A 21,111-nucleotide genomic window follows, 5' to 3' on the forward strand; every position below is an offset into this window, starting at 1 on the left:
CGCGTGACATAACTCACCTCGTCGATGAACAGTCGGACTTGGTCTCCCACTTTTAGGTTTCCATAGAGTGTTCCGATGTGGAGCACGTACCCTCCTCGGATCTGGACGTTCTTTACAGTGAACTCTGTTTTCTGGAGGAGAGTGAAGAAGTGGGGGAAAGAAACAGAGGCCATTAAGGTGCGTTCGGCATACAGGACCCTCCGGCTCCACACCTCGACTAGAAAAGGAACTGGGCAGGAGCTAAAGGCAAGCCTTAGGCATCTGGTGGAGAGAATTTTCCCTCAGTAAGTAATTCCCTGAGACAGTCTCAGGGGATCAGAGAGAGAGTGGGGCAAGATTAATGGCTTTTTCTGCTACAGAAACCTCTAAGAATTTTTCACGTTGCCACCACAGAGACGACCAGAGTGTCTGTTTTCCCAAAAGGTTGGGGACGGTAATAATAATAATGATATTTGTTAAGCACTTACTAAGTGCCAAGCACTGTTCTAAGAACATACAAGGTAATCAGGTTGGACACAGTCCCTTTCCCACACGGAGCTCACATTCTTGATCCCCATTTTACAGGTGAGGTAACTGAGGCAAAGAGATGTTAAGTGACTTGCCCAAGGTCACACAGCACGTAAGTTGCTGAGCCGGGATTAGAATCCACGTCCTCTGACTATCAACCCCGTGATCTTGCCACTAGGTTATACTTCTTCTCTGACTTTCCAGTTCCATACTGGGACTCCCTGGCAGACCAGGGAGACAAGCTGAAACAGAGTGGAACCTAGGGCTTAAATACACACACACACAAACAAGCAAACTGCTATACCAGGGGCTTAGGTCTGGATGAACAGTTTAGCCATTCGGGCAGGAGGGAGGGCTTCTGCCTGGCAGAGAGGGGATACAGAATCTCCGGCTTACATCCTCACCGCCGTCATCGTCCTTCACTAGGTAGCCTTCGTCGAAGATCTGTCCTCCCTGCTCAGCGTAGAAACACGTCTTATCCAGGACCACCCCACACTCCTGTCCCGTGGACACCTCCTCCACAAATGTTTTCTCTCTGCGCAGTGCCTTCACGGTGGCTACTGGACTCTCGAACTCTGCCGGGCACAAAGAGAAAGGGATGGAGCCTCCGTCAATGACTCTCGTCTTCCGTTACTAATGATTTCCCTCCAACGTATTCCCATTCGCTCCCAAAGTATTAGTGGTTTCTTAGCTTCCCAATTAAACAGAGAGCCTGCTGAGTAAGGTCTAGGTGTAATTCTAGACCTTTAGCACAAGGCTCTGTCATGATGCTTTAAGCAGGTCCGTGTCAAACCTCTTCTTCCTGGCGAAGACGGACATGGAAACATACCATAGCTGCCGCTGGCATTAGCCTGGTAGTTATATTTTGGGGAATCATCGGTGACCTCCAGACCCCTGGCACGGAGCTCTTCAATGGCATAAATGTCCAGCATAAGGAGATCTTCTCCTCCGGCTCCCTTGCCCTGTGATTTCAGCTGTCAATGACAATAATAAGGATGAATCACTCTAAGGCTTGCAGAAGGGAATACTGTAATGCCCTTTTTGTGACATTTCATTCATTCATTCAATCGTATTTAATGAGCGCTTACTGTGTGCAGAGCACTGTACTAAGCACTTGGGAAGTACAAGTTGGCAACATATAGAGACGGTCCCTACCCAACAGTGGGCTCACAGTCTAGAAGGGGGAGACAGAGAACAAAACATATTAACAAAATAAAATAAATAGAATAAATATGTACAAATAAAATAAATAAATAAATAGAGTAATAAATACGCACAAACATATATACACATATACAGGAGCTGTGGGGAAGGGAAGGAGGTAAGGGGGGAGATGGAGAGGGGGAGGAGGGGGAGAGGAAGGAGGGGACATTTGTTAAACAGTTACTATGTACCAAACACTGTTCTAAACACTGGGGTAGATACAAACTAATTAGGTTGGGTACGGTCCCTGTCCCGCATAGAGTCACATTCTAAGTAGAAGGGGGGAACAGGAGAACTGAGGCACGTAGAAGTTAAATGACTTGTCCAAGGTCACAGAGCAAGCAATTGGCAGAGCTGGGGTTAGAACCCAGGTCCTCTGATTCCCAAGCCCGTGCTCTTTGTTCTAAGCCATGCTGCTTCTCCTTGTACAGGCTGAAGTCCCACACCGGGAAAATGTGGGGAGGTCATACGCTAGACCAAAATCAGAAGGGAGAAGCTCAGTTCCTCTGTTCTCCGCCCAAATCCTGCCTGCTTGGGTGTGGGACTGCCTTCTTCTCTAGGTATAAACCTTCTACCTGGGCCAGTTTTCTCTCCTCCTCAAAGCCATCCATATCCACCACCAGGCCCTTCTCCTCTGCAATCAACCCAGTGAGATCCACTGGAAACCCATAGGTGTCATAGAGCAACCAGGCTGTGTCACCTGCAGAAGGATCAGAGAGGGGGGGAAAAAAGGCACGTCAGCTCTTAGGGCAAAAAAATGTTTCTCTCATCACAACCCCTTCCATTCCAGAAGAGACTGATTGACATTAACAAGAGGACCTGAAGAGATCAAAAGACAAGTGAAAACCATGATATTTTGGTGCTGGGTACTGTATCGATTATAATGATGACAACAGTAATGATTGTGGTATTTGTTAAGCGTTTAATATGGGCCAAGCACCCAACTAAATGTTGAGGCAGATGCAATATAAGCACACTGGACACAGCCCCCGTCCTGCCTGGGGTTCACAGACTAAGGGGGAAGGAGAATAGATAATTAAGCCCCATTTTATAGAGGACGGGGACATCAAAGCACAGAGAAGTGGCTTTCCCAAGGTCACACAGCAGGGTCCTAATCCCCAGACAATGCTCCTCCGACTCCACCAAGCTGCTTCTCCTCTGTTTTAAGTCCCTTGGACTGAATTTCCCCTCCAGAACCAAGTATCTGTCGTCTGTCCGTCCGTCCATCCATACTCTGGCTTGCAGTAATAAATATATTATAGCTATATACTGGCTTTTGAAAAAAACCTGCTTGGCTTGCAAAGAGGGCTCTGCCTTTTAAGAAGAGGGCTCCTAGAACCCACCCTGAGCAAAGAAGGAGGTGGCCTAAATCCTCACCCGGGATGGTCCTGCCGTCTCCTAGGCTCTGGATCTTCCGGTCCAGGATGCGCCGCCCTCTGCTAAGGGTTTTCAGGAACTGCACCTCTTCTTCATTAATGATATCCTTCACCATCTCCGGATCCTTCTTCAGTTCAGGAAATGCATCACCCTGTTCAGGGAAAGAGGCCCGGGCACTACGGAGGTCAGCAAGATGCCACTGCCCCTCCCTTCCGACCTCGGGCCACTTGCTTTAGGGAAGAAGGAGGCAAAGAGGAAAGCACATACCAGGGATTGAACAACAACATCCACGAGCGTGGCAAAGAAGCCCTTGCTGGCGTTGAGCTTCTCGTGGGAATAGCGCACAGCCCGCCGGAGAATCCGCCTCAACACGTACCTGAAAGACACGGAGGTAGTTGGGCCAATCCTAATTGAGCCCTCCTTGGGCACCCCAGGTGGGCTACCATGGCCTCCGGCTCCTTCCAACCTCCCACCCACCTCTCCCTGTTCATCTCTCCTGCTTGAGGCACCGAGCATGCAACCATATTCTCCAAAATATAGCGAAATGTAAACCAACACCAATATTCTGTGACAAAAAACTCTGCTCTGAGGGAGAATAATTTATTCTTCCTGTAAATGCTACCCCTGCTTCCAACCTAACTGATCTTTGACATCTCATCATCAATCGTATTTATTGAGCGCTTACTATGTGCAGAGCACATAGCACTGCACATAGTTTTCTCAGTTTTCTTACTTGTTCCCTCATTTCCAGTAGTCATTAACAGAGCCCTGTTACATAAGGTTTTATATTGCACATAGCATCTGTGCCAATTCTCAGAGAGAGCAAGACATTTATGAATTCTTAATCTTCTATTTCTTGATTTAAAAAGTATATTCTCAATACAAATCCACATGATAAAATCCAGTGGATTGGAGAAAAAGACCTATTAACCTCCTTGGCTCATCACAGGTACTTTACCCAGACTGTCCTGGGATAGTTCACAGCCCCACTCCTGATCCTCCAGCTAAGAAGAGATTTGCCTCTGCTGTGTAGGACAAGGAGTATCTGTGACCTCAACACTAGTGGGGAGACATTTAGACCATGAGATGCCACATCCTCAAAGGCCCGAGAACCCACACCTCCTAAATTCTGAGTCTCTAAGTCAGTGAGTACTGATCAAGAGACTACAGGGTCATTCCAGGAGGTTTGGAGGTTTGGCCACATATACCCTTACCCTCGGCCAGTGTTGTCAGGTCTTCCGCCATCGGCCAATGCCACAGTAATAGTTCGGGCATGGTCAGCCAGGACCCTGTAGGCCATGTCTATCCCATCGGTGTCATCAGCACCAACCTGTCCCATATATGGCCGTGCGCCAGTACCCTGTGTGGAAAAGCAAAAGTGTCACAGAGGAGCACCTGAAGGCCCAAGGTTCACAGTCTGTCACATTTCACTACTGGGAGCCAGGTATCTGGGATGGATTTTCAGTCCAGACCCGAAAGCTTCTCAAAGCTCTGTGATCCCAGAAGAAGTCCAAGCCAAAAAGAATGGACCCCCAGCAAAGTGAGACTCACATAGGGGAGAGCAAGTTCTAATGCTTTCCTCTTGGACATCCTCAGAGCCCAGTTAGAGTACATCAATTTTCTAAGACATGTCCTTTAAATGTACATCCTCTTTCTCTTTTAGGCAAAGGACGTCACTGTTACATCCCAGACCAGCACATACCATCTGCTTTAACCAATGTTCCTTCCCTTCAGGGATCACTTTACCCGCAAACCAAACCACCTTACACCCAGACCGGCCCCAGGGTCTTTGTTGTTGCACAAAAGTGAGGCAAAAAGACAGAGGAGACTTGTCACAGCCCTAGCAGCTCCACTGAAAAGGGCCCAAACTGAAAATCCGGGTAGACATCAGCCAAGTACCTTCTGAATAGCTTCAAAGTAGGGAACGAAGAGGTCAGTGTCGTAGTTAGACATCTTGTTTTGCAGCACGGACACCAGCCGCTCCAGGCCCATCCCCGTATCAATGCTTTTCTTGGGGAGGGGCTTCAGACTGCCATCGGCCTCCCTACAGAATGAGGAGAAAACCCAAACAGTGAAAAAGGGGGTTCCACCTGCCCATCTCTCCCACACCAGCCCTTTGGACGCCCCCTCACCGCATAGTGCTAACTCCAGACTAGGGCTATTTATCTCTGCCTGTTTTGGAAGGGGCAGCCCATAGTGTACTCGGGTGGGGAATGGGGTGTAGAGAGATTCTAAGAAATTATATTTACAAAAACAGCAGGAGGAAAGGCAGACAAACGCAGAACTGTGTCTTCAAATGGGGCCTGTTAACTCTCCTAAAGAATGACACGGGGTAAAGTGAAAGGAGTGGACAACAAGAATCTAGGATGAGCTTAGTTTCTGAAAGCACAAGCATGGCTCAGAGCCTAATCCCAGAGTTAAAAGAGAAACTTCAACACAAATGGTGAAGTCAGTTTAGCAAACTAGAGTTGGGTAAAGCCCTTATTAGATTAAACCATTGTTTTTTCAATATAGAGGTAATCTATCATTTTCCATACTCTAGTTCTTTTTCCATTTTACTATTACCATTCCAAGAAGGACAGTTTCCACCACTTTCCTTGGGGAGATAACTAGACATACATCCTAAGGTTGGAAAGATGTCCAGATTCATTCCATTACTGCAAAGTCACAATGACATGCATTGCAGAATTCTCTCTGCTCCACTAAAACTCTATCAAGAGAGGGGTGGGGCCCCTGGGTTACCTGTTAAATTGGATAAACACCAGGTTCCAGATTTCCAACACATTGGGATCATCCTGATTGACCAGATGCGCAGCATCCCGGCCACCGATCCTATCATAGTGAATCTCGCTGCAGGGACCACAGGGGCCGGTGTCCCCCATCTCCCAAAAGTTATCCTTCATGTTGCCAGGAAGAATCTTGCTGTCATCCAATCTGACCGGAGGAGAGCCAAGGAAAGAGGAAAAGAAACAGGACACAATACCGTTATGCCAAAGCAAAAGACAGGAAATTAAGGTCCAGGATCTGGCCATTTGTTTGTCCCGTAGCTTGTACGATCCTCTGCAAGCCATCTGTGTTTACTTCAATTTCCCCATTAACCCCCGACCCACAAAGGGGTTCAATAATTATATCAATTAACTCTTTGAAAAAATGTTGAAGTTAAAGCACTGTTACTGCTGCCTTTGTGGTGTACTCAACGGTTCTTCAGTATGCCTCTTTCTGATACAGTATGGTCCAGCACACTATGAGCCAAAGACCCAATTCCAGACACAAAAAGGCATCTGGGGCAAGTTCTCACGGAATTATCCACTTTGGCACCCAGATAGGATCTTTCATAAATTAATTCCTATCAAGGTCACACCAAGAGGAAGAGGTGGCAGATAACAGTCAGGAATACTTTCTTTCCACTGTCTTTTGGAAGCTAAATCAATGGTATTGTTTTGCTCACAACAAAACAAGCCACGTGCCCTGTCCTGAAGGGCACATCTGGAGCATGGATGGAAAACTGCACTGTACAGGGCTAAAGACAAAATACAACTCTGGCTTTTGGTCATCATTAGCAGCAGCATTATTTAGAGCCCACCATTTGCAGAGCGCTATGCTAAGAGAAGTAAATATAATAGAAGGAAAAGATACAGTCCCTGCCCTTGAGGAGCATAGATCTAATGGGGGCGACAGGTTCATTCATTCAATTCGTTCATTTATTCAGTCGTAATTATTAAGCGCTTACTGCATACACAGCACTGTACTACGTGCTTGCGAAAGTATAATACAACAATAAACAAACAGGTGACAGGTGAATCCAAATTGCCAAATACCCAATAAGAAAAACAGTATGAGCATAAAGGCAAATGAGAAAACACAAAAATAATTAATAAACAGAGACCAAATAAGTTATCCTTTATTCTCAATGGATAAGCCAATCCTTACCCCAAATTTTGCCAAATCTGTTTGCACTCCAGGTCTGGTTCTAAGCCAGCAGCTTCATTCCCACCAAAATAAGTGACATAAAGCCTTTCAACAGGAATGCCAAACTCCTGGGTGAGAAGCTCCAGGGCCATCTTACATGCCAGCTCCTGCAAACACACACACACAGGCACACACACACACACAAACACACACAAAAAAAAAGGAAGAGGATTTGAGATGAACATAACAATGGGATCAATTTCTAGCTGGTGGAAAAATCTGATACTGGAATAAGCAGAAAAAGCCTTTGGCTCTCAGTTTAGGAGCCCAAATGCCTTTTGGGAGACACTAAAACACAGACAACTGACTCCAATAGGTAACAGAACTAGAGCAATCTGGTCCCAGTAACAAAACTTTGGTTCTCTCAGTTCTGCTAAAACACCTGTTTTTACTATACATTTTGCATAGGACAAAGTAGCAGAATTAAGTAACATTCTTCTAACGACATATCCTGGATACAGGATGATGGCTGTGGGCAGGTGCACGGAGTAAGTAGTACTAGATGAGTTTTTCCTAATATGGGATTCTGAAAGAATCCATCCCTACGTTCTAGGACAAGAGTCGGTCACACCTGCTCCTCTTGGATCAGGTGCGGCTCTGAGCAAAGCGGGGATGAGGAGAGGAAGATATTTACAACTGGTTCTCCCTTCCACTTTGACCGGGGAGCCCCTTGTGGGATAGGCACCGTGTTCAACCAAATTATCATATATCTATTATCATCAAAGACATTTATTGAGCACTTACTGTGTGCAGAACACTGTACTAAGCACTTGGGAGAGTACAATAGTACAGAGTTAGTACACACGTTCCCCACCTGCAATGAGCTTATCGTCTATCCCAATGCTTATGATAGTGCTTGGTACATATTAAATGCTTACCAAACAGTACCATTATTATTTTTGCGAGGGACAGGGCATTTAAAATCGTTAGGCTCATGATGACATAAGCTATGATAATGTGTGTTTAAATTGAATGACTGGCTCTTTGGGCACCAACTGCTCAAAGGCTTCATTTTGTCTGGCTTTTTTCTGCCCAAAAAGGCTGCCAGCCCCTGTTCTAATAGAACCGAGTAAAGTTTTAAAATCAAGCAAAACTAGACACTGGCTACCCCGCAGGAGATGAGCACCCTACTTAAGAGTCTAATAATTCCTCTGATGTGTTTACCTTGAAGTAGTCCCCAAAAGACCACGAGCCGAGCATTTCAAAGAAGGTATGATGGTAGACATCCTTCCCGACATCATCCAGGTCATTGTGTTTCCCTCCAGCTCGGATGCACTTCTGTGTATTGGCTGCTCGACTCAGCTTTGCCATGGGATGAGATGGGTCAATGGTATTGAGGAAGATGGGTTTGAACTAGAGAGAGACAAGATATCCAGTTTAAGAATCCTCGTGAGATATGTGTCTCAACCAAATCCTGGGATGATGCATTCGACACATACTTGAGGAAAAAAAATATTTCTGTTCACCCAGAGACTGAGGGTTCAGAGAGTGTTACCAGAACTTTCCCCAACGGTAGGAGCATCCAGGCAATTAAGGTTGAGGCATGTTGCCTGTTAATCCAGTGATAATGGGAGAAGGGTTTGGAGAAAGGGAAATTGCCTTCTTACCCGTGATCAAGAATTCTCCTCCACCCCCATGGTTTAACCTACTTTCCCCAGCTCCGAGACAGCTCATCTGTCTGTTCAAAGATTTGCTGGGAGTCATGGAAAGCCGTACAAGGCCTGCTGCATGATAACTCATTCCCCATCTACAACCTGGCATTTGAATAGGTTTTTCAAAGTTCAATTTTGAGAAACACAACCCCTATTTTCCAAAAATAATCACGACCACTGTGCTCTCATCAAGATTTTAGAAAGCTGCTGAAATACCTCCTCCAAGGACAAAACCTCCAAGTTTTGAAAACTTTGGCAGGCCAACTGCTCAAAATAAGAGCTGTCAAAAATTGGCTTCTTTTCAGGAGATAACTTCTCTTACAATTGCAGCGGGAGCAACAGGGCCCAAGAATTAGCTAAAAGAGATACGAAAAGGGGAGTGGGTGGTACACTGAGAAGCAGTGAGGCCCACTGGACATAGCATGGGGGTAGGAGTCAGAAGGACCTGGTTCTAATCCCGGCTCTGCCACTTGACTGCTGTGTAACTTTGGGCAAGTCACTTCACTTCTCTGTGCCTGTTATCTCATCTGTAAAATGGGGTTGAAGACTGCGAACCCTATACGGGACATGGACTGTGTCCAACCCAATTATCTTGTATCTACCCCAGCGTTTAGTACAGCGCCTGGCATGTAGTAGGCACTTAAATACCACAATTATTATTATTATTATAGATGTGCACAGCGGGATTTGGGCAAGGTGGAGTACATGAGAAGAGTTGAACAAAGAAATCTCAGCAGCACCCACTGAGTTCCAGACCCTGACAAAGTCTCCCTTTTAAGAACTTTCTTCTGCAAAATAAAACTCCACTGTGAACACGAGGAACATCCCTCTTCGAAAGAACATACTCCAAGTTGCGCAGCAAGAACAGTCATTCCCAAGATTAACACACCAACATGAATGAACAAACCTACCTGGTTCATACCAGCATTGGCAAAGAGCAACGTGGGATCATCCAACGGGATTGTGGCAGACGAGTGGACATAAGTGTGCTGATTCCTCTTGAAGAAATCGATAAACCGCTGCCGGATTTCACTGGCTGATAATGCCGACTCCATAGTGAAGCACTACACAAAACTGCTAAAGGGAGAAGGAAGAAAGATCCAAGTCATGGAATGCATTACCTGAAGACAAGAATTAAAGGGATAGTCACCTTTTCCCTCTCTCCAGCCAAGCCAAAATCTCAAGAGACTGTAATGGGGAAGAAGCAGGGCCTAGGAATCAGAAGACCTAGGTTCTAATTGCAGCTCTGCCAGCTGCCAGCTGTGTGATCTTGGGCAAGTCATTTAATTTCTCATGCCTCAGTTTCCTCATCAGTCAAGTGGAGAGCCAGTCCCTCTCTTCTCTCCTACTGAGAGACTGTAAGCTCCAAGTGAGATAGGGACTGTGTCTGATCTCCAGCTACCCAAGTGCTTAGAGTGCTTCATAGTAAGTGCTTCACAAATTCTACTAGTATTAACTTAATGTTCACATGTATACATAATTGAATCTACCATATGGAATTGTAAAACCAAAAAAGGGAAACTATTAGGTAGGATCATGCTACCAATTAATCATATTTATTGAGTGCTTACTGAGTGCACAGTGTATTGTTTGGGAGAATTGGTAGACATACTCCCTGCTTACAATGAGCTTACAGTCTAGAGTAGACAGACATAAAATAAATTACAAATACGTACATAAGTGCTGTGGGAAGGGTGAATAAAGGGTGCAAATTTAAGTGTTAGGGCAACACAGATGGGAGTGGATGAAGACTTAAGAGCTTAGACAGGTCTCTTGGAGGAGATGTGCTTTTAATAAAGTTTTAAAGGTAAGAAGAATGATTGTCTGTCAGATATGAAGAAGGGGAGCATTTTAGGCCAGTGGCAGGATGTGGGCAAGGGGCTGGCAGTGAGATACATGAGAACTAGATACAGGAGTAGATTTGCATTAGAGGAGTAAAGAGTGCAAGCTGGACAGTAATAGGAAATCAGCGAGGTAAGATAAGAGGGGGCAAGGTGATTGAGTGCTTTAAAGCCTACAGTAAGGAGTTTTTGTTTGACGCAGCGGTGGATTTGTTAAGTGCCTACTATGTGTCAAACACTGTTTTAAGCACTGGGGTAGATACAAGGTAATTAGGTTGAACACAGCTGCTGTCCCACATGGGGCTCACAGTCTAGGTACGAGGGAAAGCAAGAGAACTGAAGCACAGAGAAGTTAAGTGATTTGGCCACGGTCACACAGCAAGGTCCGGGATTAGAAACCAGGTCCTTCTGACTCTCAGGCCTGTGTTCTTACCACTAGGCCATGACTGGCAAAAAGAGGGGAATGGACAGTTCAGGTGGAGGGAACATCATTTATAATGCTACACCCGAGACTCTCAGTGCAAGGTGCTGGGGACACTGACTGGGATTGAAAACTTGGTGACATATTGGACATAGGCCTATATGATAGAGGAGTCAAAGCTAACTCCTGTCTTGATATATCAATGCCTTTCTTGTCCCTCTGTCTCCTATTAGTTTCTCCAGAGTTCCTTTTCTGTTCTCCCTATTCTGAAGCCCTCCCAATGGTATCAACCATTACCTTCTTACAATACACCTCTTTCTGAAGGCCTCCTGCCATCTAAAAATAAGCATGTTACCTGATTCTCTTGCATCTACTCCCAGCACTCAGCACAGTGCTTGGTGCAGAGTGAATGTTTAACAAATATTATTCATTAGTAATAATAATTGATATTTGCTTGTCTCCATCAGACTGTGAGATCTTTGAGTGAGGGTCCTCATTTTAAAATTTTCCTTTGTAATTCCCCTCAGCACCGAGTATGGCACTCTGCTCATAAAAGTAGTATTTATTAAGCCCTTACAGTGTGCGGAGCACTGTCCTAAGTGCTGGGAGAAAATACAACAGGTGGGAATTAAACATGGTTTCTGTCCCTCATGAGGCTTACAATCTAAATTGTAGGTGTTTACTGAATAATACTCCCAGTGAGAAATAAATGTTTCTTTACCATTTGTCCACCCAAGGAGGGATTGAAAAAGTATATATGAAACCATTTATTAGTTATATACACCAAAAAAAGTGGAGCCCTTTGATTTTTCAGATGTGTTCAAGTTATATACTGTTTTCACAACAATCAATTTACTAACCAATCAGCTCTGTACTCAAAGATGGTGAAACACAACTTTGGGAAAGCCTGGGGGCCTGGCCAAAGTGAGTACGAACTCAGGGCAACTAACCACACCAAAACATCATACTTTGAAATAGGTAGAACTATTTAACTTGGCTAAATCCTCTTAGAAGGGGATCTTGAATCAAACAAATGAGGTGGTTTTTTTTTTAAATAATTCCTGAAACATTACATGCGCTTAAATACTTTCAGCCTGATTCTCAAGTAATCTTTTACTAGTGGAGGCAAAATTGAAGTTGATTTTAACTCTGGCACAATCAATCCCAATTGCAATGAAATCACTTTGACATTGTATCCCCTTTAAATATGCAACCTAAGGCAAAGTTCTGTTTTGACTCTCCCGACCCCAGCCACACTTAAAATCGAACAGATGGCAGAGATGAAAGAATGATACCTACTGCTGTTTGGAAGAAATAGTTGCTAATTTGAAAAAGCACGATTTTATTAAATTAAAAACATAAGCCTCCTCTTACTGGGGAGTGTTTTACTATTCCCAAATTGCGCAGAAGAACTGTCTTACTAGACAACAGCCATAGTTCGTTTTGATGACACCAAGGCAAGAAAACAAGGGGTGTTGGGGCAACTACATAGAGATCCTCTGTGGACTGAATTCTAGGAAGAATTTTACTTTCAGACAAAAACATCCTCAATCCTGTCCCATAACAATAATAATAAATTATGGTATTTGTTAAGCGCTTACTATGTGCCAGGCACTGTACTAAGCTCTGGGGTGGGCACAAGTAAATCAGGTTGCACACAGTCCCTGCCCCACATAGGACTCACAGTCTTAATCCCCATTTTACAAGATGAGGTAACTGAGGGCAAGCGAAGTGACTTGTCCAAGGTCACACAGCAGACAAGGGGCAGAGCCAGGATTAGAACCCATGACTTCCTGACTCCCAGGCTGGTGCTCTATCCACTAAGCAACACTGCTCCTTAATTGTAGTATTTGTTAGGCGCTTACTGTGCATTTGGCACTGTTCTATGCGCTGGGGTGAATCCAAGCAAATCGGTTTGGACCCAATCCCTGTCCGATGTGGGGCTCGCAGTCTCAATCCCCACTTTCCAGATGAGGTAACAGTAGATGAGGGAACTGAGGCACAGTAAAAGTGACTTGCCCAAGGTCACATAGCATTGTTAATAATAATAATGGTTTTTGTTAAGCGCTTACTATGTGCCAAGCACTGGGGGATTTACAAGATAATCAGGTTGTCCCATGTGGAGCTCACAGTCTTAATCCCCATTTGACAGATGAGGGAACTGAGGCCCAGAGAAGTGAAGTGACTAGCCCAAAGTCACACAGCTGACTAGTGGCAGAGGCGGGATTAGAACCCATGACCTGACTCCCAAGCCTGCGCTTTTTCTTCTAAGCCACACTGCTTCTTCATTGTTGCATTGTACTCTCCCAAGCACTTAGTACAGTACTTAGTACTTAGTACAGAAGCAGCATGGCTTAGTGGAAAGAGCGGGGCTTGGGAGTCAGAGGGTGTGGGTTCTAATCCCGGCTACGCCACTTGACAGCTGTGTGACTTTGGGTTAGTCACTTCACTCCTCTGGGCCTCAGTTTCCTCACCAGTAAAATCGGGATGAAGACTGTGAGCCCCACGTGGGACAAGCTGATCACCTTATATAGCGTGGCTCAGTGGAAAGAGCCTGCGCTTTGGAGTCAGAGGTCATGGGTTCAGATCCCGGCTCTGCCAATTGTCAGCTGGGTGACTTTGGGAAAGTCACTTCACTTCCCTGTGCCTCAGTGACCTCATTTGTAAAAATAGGAATGGAGACTGTGAGCCCCCCGTGGGACAACCTGATCACCTCGTAACCTCCCCAGTGCTTAGAACAGTGCTTTGCACATAGTAGGCGCTTAATAAATGGCATCATTATTATTAAATACGATTGAATGAATGAAAGGCACAGAGAAGGTAAGTGACTTGCCCAAAGTCACACAACTGGCAGAGTCGGCATTTGAACCCATGACCTCTGACTCCAAAGACCGTGCTCTTTCCCTGTGTGCAGAGCACTGTACTATGCGCTGTGGCTCAGTGGAAAGAGCACGGGCTTTGGAGTCAGAGGTCATGGGTTTGAATCCCAGCTCTGCCACATGACCTTGGGCAAGTCACTTAACTTTGAGCTTTAGTTACCTCATCTGTAAAATGGGGATTAAGGCTGTGAGCCCCATGTGGGACAACCGGATCACCTTGTATCCCCCTCAGAGCTTAGAACAATGCTTTGCACATAGTAAGCGCTTAACAAATGCCATCATTATTATTATTATTACAAGTCGGCAACATATAGAAACGGTCCCTACCCAACAACGGGCTTAATAAATGCCACAAAAAACCAGTGCGCGCCACATAGTAAGCGCTTAATACCAACATTATTATTATTACAGTGCTCTGCACACGGTAAAAGCGGTTACTAAATAGGAATGAATGAGTGAAAGGGGACAGGGGGCCGCTCCCGTTGGCCTGGCCCAGCCACCCCACGGCCAATGGATTCATTCATTCAATTGTATTTACTGAGCATTTACTGTGTGCAGAGCACTGTACTAGGCGCTTGGGAAGTACAAGTCGGCAACATATAGAGATGGTACCTACCCAACAACGGGATCACAGTCTAGAAGGAGGAGACAGACAACAAAACAAAACATGTAGACATGTGTCAATATCATCAGAATAAATAGAATTAAAGCTATATGCAAATCATTAACAAAAGAAATAGAATAGTAAATATGTACAAGTAAAATAGAGTAAAAGATCTGTACAAATATATATTCAAGTGCTGTGGGGAGGGGAAGGAGGTAGGGTGGGGTGGATGGGGAGGAGGAGAGGAGTCTTTTAGACTGTAAGCCCACTGTTGGATAGGGACTGTCTCTATATGTTGCCAACTTGTACTTTCCAAGCGCTTAGTACAGTGCTCTGCACACAGTAAGCACTCAATAAATACGATTGATTGATTGAGAGGAAAAGGGGGGCTCAGCCTGGGAAGGCCTCCTGGAAGAGGTGAGCTCTCAGTAGGGCTTTGAAGCACTTAGAACAGTGTTTTGCACACAGTAAATGCTTAATAAATCAGCATGGCTCATTGGAAAGAGCACGGGCTTTGGAGGCAGAGGTTATGGGCTCGAATCCCGGCTCCGCCACTTGTCAGCTGTGTGACTTTGGGCAAGTCAGTTCACTTCTCTGGGCCTCAGTGACCTCATCCGTAAAATGGGGATGAAGGCTGTGAGCCCCACGTAGGACAACCTGATCACCCTGTAACCTCCCCAGTGCTTAGAACATAGTAAGTGCTTAATAAATGAGCGTGGCTCAGTGGAAAGAGCCCAGGCTTGGGAGTCAGTCATGGGTTCTAATCCCGGCTCCTCCAGTTGTCAGCTGTGTGACTTTGGGCAAGTCACTTCACTTCTCTGCGCCTCTGTTCCCTCATCTGGAAAATGGAGATGAAGGCTGTGAGCCCCCACTGGGACAACCTGATCACCCTGTAACCTCCCCAGTGCTTAGAACAGTGCTTTGCACACAGTAAGCGCTTAATAAATCATTGTGGCTCATGGAAAGAGCCTGGGCTTTGCAGTCAGAGGTCATGGGTTCAAATCCCAGCTCCACCAATTGTCAGCTGTGTGACTTTGGGCAAATCACTTCACTTCTCTGGGCTTCAGTTCCCTTATCTGTAAAGCAGCGTGGCTCAGTGGAAAGAGCACGGGCTTGGGAGTCAGAGGTCATGGGTTCAAATCCCAGCTCTGCCAATTGTCAGCTGGTTGACTTTGGGCAAGTCACTTCACTTCTCTGTACCTCACTTACCTCATCTGTAAAAATAAGGATGAAGACTGTGAGCTCCCCATGGGACAACCTGATCACCTTGTTATCCTCCCCAGCACTTAGAACAGTGCTTTACCCATAGTAAGCGCTTAACACATACCATTATTATTATTATTATTCTCTGTGCCTCTGTGACCTAATCTGTAAAAATGGGAATGAAGACTGTGATATTATTATTATTATTAAAATGGGGGTGAAGGCTGTGAGCCCCACGTGGGACAATCTGATCACCTTGTAATCTCCCCAGTGATTAGAACAGTGCTTTGCACATGGTAAGTGCTTAATAAATGGCATTATTATTATTATTATTCTCTGTGCCTCTGTGACCTCATCTCTAAAAATGGGGATGAAGACTGTGATATTATTATTATTAAAATGGGGTGAAGGCTGTGAGCCCCACATGGGCCAACCTGATCACCCTGTAATCTCCCCAGTGATTGGAACAGTGCTTTGCACATAGTAAGCGCTTAATAAATGGCATTATTATTATTATTCTCTGTGCCCTAATCTGTAAAAATGGGGATGAAGACTGTGATATTATTATTATAAAAATGGGGGGGAAGGCTGTGAGCCCCACGTGGGCCAACCTTATCACCTTGTAATCTCCCCAGTGATACATACATTGTATATAGTAAGCGCTTACTAATTGCCATTATTATTATTCCCTGTGCCTCTGTGACCTAATCTGTAAAAATGGGGATGAATGGCATTATTATTATTATTATTATTCTCTGTGCCCTAATCTGTAGAAATGGGGATTAAGACTGTGATATTATTATTATTATTATTACTAAAATGGGGGTGAAGGCTGTGAGCTCCACGTGGGCCAACCTGATCACCTTGTAACCTCCCCAGTGATTAAAACAGTGCTTTGCACATAGTAAGCGCTTAATAAATGACATTATTATTACTATTCTCTGTGACTTCATCTGTAAAAATGGGGATGAAGACTGTGATATTATTATTATTATTATTAAAATGGGGGTGAAGGCTGTGAGCCCCACGTGGGCCAACCTGATCACCTTGTAATCTCCCCAGTGATCAGAACAGTGCTTTGCACATAGTAAGCGCTTAATAAATGGCATTATTATTCTCTGTGACCTCATCTGTAAAAATGGGGATGAAGACTATGATATTATTATTAAAATGGGGGTGAAGGCTGTGAGCCCCACGTGGGACAACCTGATTCCCTTGTAATCTCCCCAGTGATTACAACAGTACTTTGCGCATAGTAAGCACTTAATAAATGGCATTATTGTTATTATTATTATTCTCTGTGTCCTAATCTGTAAAAATGGGGATGAAGACTGTGATATTATTATTATTATTAAAATGAGGGTGAAGGCTGTGTGCCCCACGTGGGCCAACCTTGTAATTTCCCCAGTGATTAGAACAATGCTCTGCACATAATAAGCGCTTAACACATACCATTATTATTATTATTCTCTGTGGCCTAATCTGTAAAAATGGGGATGAAGACTGTGATTTTATTATTATTATTATTATTATTATTATTAAAATGGGGGTGAAGGCTGTGAGCCCCACTTGGGCCAACCTGATCACCTTGTAATCTCCCAAGTGATTAGAACAGTGCTTTGCACACAGTAAGTGCTTAATAAATGGCATTATTATTATTCTTCTCTGTGACCTCATCTATAAAAATGGGAATGAATGGCATTATTATTATTACTATTCTCTGTGACCTCATCTGTAAAAATGGGGATGAAGACTGTGATATTATTATTATTAAAATGGGGGTGAAGGCTGTGGGCCAACCTGATCACCTTGTAATCTCCCCAGTGATTAGAGCAGTGCTTTGTACATACTAAGCACTTAATAGCATTATTATTATTATTACTATTCTCTGTGCCCTCATCTGTAAAAATGGGGATGAAGACTGTGATATTATTATTATTAAAATGGGGGTGAAGGCTGTGAGCCCCACGTGGGCCAACCTGATCACCTTGTAATCTCCCCAGGGATTAGAACAGTGCTTTGCACACAGTAAGCTCTTAATAAATGGCATTATTATTATTATTCTCTGTGACCTCATCTGTAAAAATGGGGATGAAGACTGTGATATTATGATTATTAAAATGGGGGTGAAGGCTGTGGGCCAACCTGATCACCTTGTAATCTCCCCAGTGATTAGAACAGTGCTTTGTACATAGTAAGCGCTTAATAAATGGCATTATTATTATTATTATTATTCTCTGTGCCCTCATCCGTAAAAATGGGGGTGAAGACTGTGATATTATTATTATTATTAAAATGGGGGTGAAGGCTGTGAGCCCTACGTGGGCCAACCTGATCACCTTGTACTCTCCCCAGGGATTAGAACAGTGCTTTACACATAGTTAGCGCTTAATAAATGGCATTATCATTATTACTATTCTCTGTGACCTCATCTGTAAAAATGGGGATGAAGACTGTGATATTATTATTATTAAAATGGGGGTGAAGGCTGTGGGCCAACCTGATCACCTTGTAATCTCCCCAGGGATTATGACAGTGCTTTGCACACAGTAAATGTTTAATAAATGGCATTATTATTATTATTATTCTCTGTGACATCATCTATAAAAATGGGGATGAATGGCATTATTACTACTCTCTGTGACCTCATCTGTAAAAATGGGGATGAAGACTGTGATATTATTATTATTAAAATGGGGATGAAGGCTGTGAGCCCCACGTGGGCCAACCTGATCGATCACCTTGTAATCTCCCCAGGGATTAGAACAGTGCTCTGCACATAGTAAACGCTTAATAAACGGCATTATTATTATTATTATTATTCTCTGTGACCTCATCTATAAAAATGGGGATGAAGACTGTGATACTATTATTATTATTATTATTAAAATGGGGGTGAAGGCTGTGAGCCCCACATGGGCCAACCTGATCACCTTGTAATCTCCCCAGTGATTACAGCAGTGCTTTGCACATAGTAAGCGCTTAATAAATAGCATTATTATTATTATTCTCCGTGACCTCATCTATAAAAATGGGGATGAATGGCATTATTATTACTATTCTCTGTGACCTCATCTGTAAAAGTGGGGATGAAGACTGTGATATTATTAAAATGGGGGTGAAGGCTGTAAGTCCCACGTGGGCCAACCTGATCACCTTGTAATCTCCCCACGGGTTAGAACAGCGCTTTGCACATAGTAAACGCTTAATAAACGGCATTATTATTATTATTCTCTGTGACCTCATCTATAAAAATGGGGATGAAGACTGTGATATTATTATTAAAATGGGGGTGAAGGCTGTGGGCCCCACGTGGGCCAACCTGATCACCTTGTAATCTCCCCAGTGACTACAGCAGTGCTTTGTACATAGTAAGCACTTAATAAATACCATTATTATTATTATTCTCTGTGACCTCATCTATAAAAATGGGGATGAATGGCATTATTATTATTCTCTGTGACCTCATCTGTAAAAATGGGGATGAAGACTGATATTATGATTATTAAAATGGGGGTGAAGGCTGTGGGCCAACCTGATCACCTTGTAATCTCCCCAGGGATTAGAACAGTGCTCTGCACATAGTAAACGCTTAATAATAATAATAATAATAATAATAATAATGGCATTTATTAAGCGCTTACTATGTGCAGAGCACTGTTCTAAGCGCTGAAAGCACTGTTCTAAGCTCTGGGGAGGTCACAAGGTGATCAGGGTGTCCCACGGGGGGCTCACAGTCTTCATCCCCATTTTACAGATGAGGGAACTGAGGCCCAGAGAAGTGAAGTGACTTGCCCAAAGTCACACAGCGGACAGTTGGCGGAGCCGGGATTTGAACCCGCGACCTCTGGCTCCAAAGCCCGGGCTCTTAATAAACGGCATTATTATTATTATTATTATTCTCTGTGACCTCATCTATAAAAATGGGGATGAAGACTGTGATACTATTATTATTATTAAAATGGGGGTGAAGGCTGTGAGCCCCACATGGGCCAACCTGATCACCTTGTAATCTCCCCAGTGATTACAGCAGTGCTTTGCACATAGTCAGCGCTTAATAAATGGCATTATTATTATTATTATTCTCCGTGACCTCATCTATAAAAATGGGGATGAATGGCATTATTATTATTACTATTCTCTGTGACCTCATCTGGAAAAATGGGGATGAAGACTGTGATATTATTAAAATGGGGGTGAAGGCTGTGAGCCCCACGTGGGCCAACCTGATCACCTTGTAATCTCCCCTGGGGTTAGAGCAGTGCTTTGTAAGCGCTTAATAAATGTCACTATTATTATTAATAGCAAATAATGATTATAATAATATGAAAATTATAAAATATAATAATAATAATAATAATTGGCGGGTGTGGGGAGGGAGGGCATTGCAGGCCTGGGGAAGGACGTCGACGGGGGGGCTAATGGATGCCACACTGGGTGGGCGAGCCAGACCCACGCCCAGATGGGCAGGGCACACCCACCTGACTCACCTGACCCACCTGACCGACCTGGGGGTCCCCCCGGTGCCCCCCAAACCACCCCCGGTCCCGGCCATTACCTGGCGGCCGCCGACACCCCCGTTCTCCTCAGCCGAGGCCCCGCTCGCCTCAGCCGGGCCCCGCCAGCCTCCTCCTCCCTCCCCGCCCTCGAGCCCGCGGCGGAGGGCGGGACCCCGCGCCGCCGAGCGCAGCGATTGGTCGCTGCCGGTGCCAATCAAGCCCGGCCCCGAGCAGCAGGCTAGGTTGGCCTCCCGGAGCGGCAGGCTAGGTTGGCCACCCCTAGCGGCCGGCTGATGCAACGGCCCGAAAGCCGGCGGTCACGTGACCCGCGCCGGCCCAGGCCTTCTTTTCCCCAAGCGGCCTCATGGGCAGTAATAATAATTCATAATCAATCAATCAATCAATCGTATTTATTGAACGCTTACTGTGTGCAGAGCGCTTGGGAAGTACAAGTTGGCAACATATAGAGACAGCCCCTACCCAGCAGTGGGCTCACAGTCAAAGGAAGGCATGCATTAAGCGCTTCCCAAGTGGCAAGCACTGTTCTAAGCGCTGGGGTAGATACAAGCTAATAATGATAATAATTCATTCATTCAATCGTATTTATCAAGCTAATAATGATAATAATTCATTCATTCAATCGTATTTATTGAGCGCTTACTGTGTGCAGAGCACTGGACCAAGCGCTTGGGATGTCCAAGTTGGCAACATAGAGAGACGGTCCCTACCCAACCGTGGGCTCACAGACTAGAAGGGGGAGACAGGCGACAAAACAAACCATATTAACAGAATAAAATAAATAGAATAAATGTGTACAAGTAAAATAAATAAATAGAGTAATGAATCCGTACAAGTTGGCAACATATAGAGACGGTCCCTACCCAACAGTGGGCTCACAGTCTGGAAGGGGGAGACAGAGAACAAAACATAATAACAGAATAAAATAAATAGAATAA

At 44.6% G+C, this 21,111-nt stretch overlaps 1 protein-coding gene across 1 annotated transcript in view; it reads right to left on the reverse strand.

Moving 5' to 3' along the window:
* The window catches only part of AARS1 (alanyl-tRNA synthetase 1), a 30,429-nt gene extending 10,140 nt beyond the window's left edge, over nucleotides 1–20,289 (reverse strand). Inside the window, exons 1-13 of the mRNA XM_038753870.1 lie at nucleotides 20,215–20,289; nucleotides 9,620–9,785; nucleotides 8,221–8,409; nucleotides 7,018–7,163; nucleotides 5,830–6,021; nucleotides 4,987–5,131; nucleotides 4,302–4,447; nucleotides 3,355–3,463; nucleotides 3,088–3,238; nucleotides 2,286–2,410; nucleotides 1,337–1,481; nucleotides 904–1,082; nucleotides 18–131 (exon numbers count right to left, since the gene is read on the reverse strand). Coding sequence (XP_038609798.1) covers nucleotides 18–131; nucleotides 904–1,082; nucleotides 1,337–1,481; nucleotides 2,286–2,410; nucleotides 3,088–3,238; nucleotides 3,355–3,463; nucleotides 4,302–4,447; nucleotides 4,987–5,131; nucleotides 5,830–6,021; nucleotides 7,018–7,163; nucleotides 8,221–8,409; nucleotides 9,620–9,763 — 1,785 coding nt within the window. The 5' untranslated portion in view covers nucleotides 9,764–9,785; nucleotides 20,215–20,289. The remainder of the gene's footprint in view (nucleotides 1–17; nucleotides 132–903; nucleotides 1,083–1,336; nucleotides 1,482–2,285; nucleotides 2,411–3,087; nucleotides 3,239–3,354; nucleotides 3,464–4,301; nucleotides 4,448–4,986; nucleotides 5,132–5,829; nucleotides 6,022–7,017; nucleotides 7,164–8,220; nucleotides 8,410–9,619; nucleotides 9,786–20,214) is intronic.
* Nucleotides 20,290–21,111: the final 822 nt, after the last annotated feature.

Source organism: Tachyglossus aculeatus, chromosome 11 (assembly GCF_015852505.1).
Source record: "Tachyglossus aculeatus isolate mTacAcu1 chromosome 11, mTacAcu1.pri, whole genome shotgun sequence".
Lineage (NCBI taxonomy): Eukaryota > Metazoa > Chordata > Mammalia > Monotremata > Tachyglossidae > Tachyglossus > Tachyglossus aculeatus.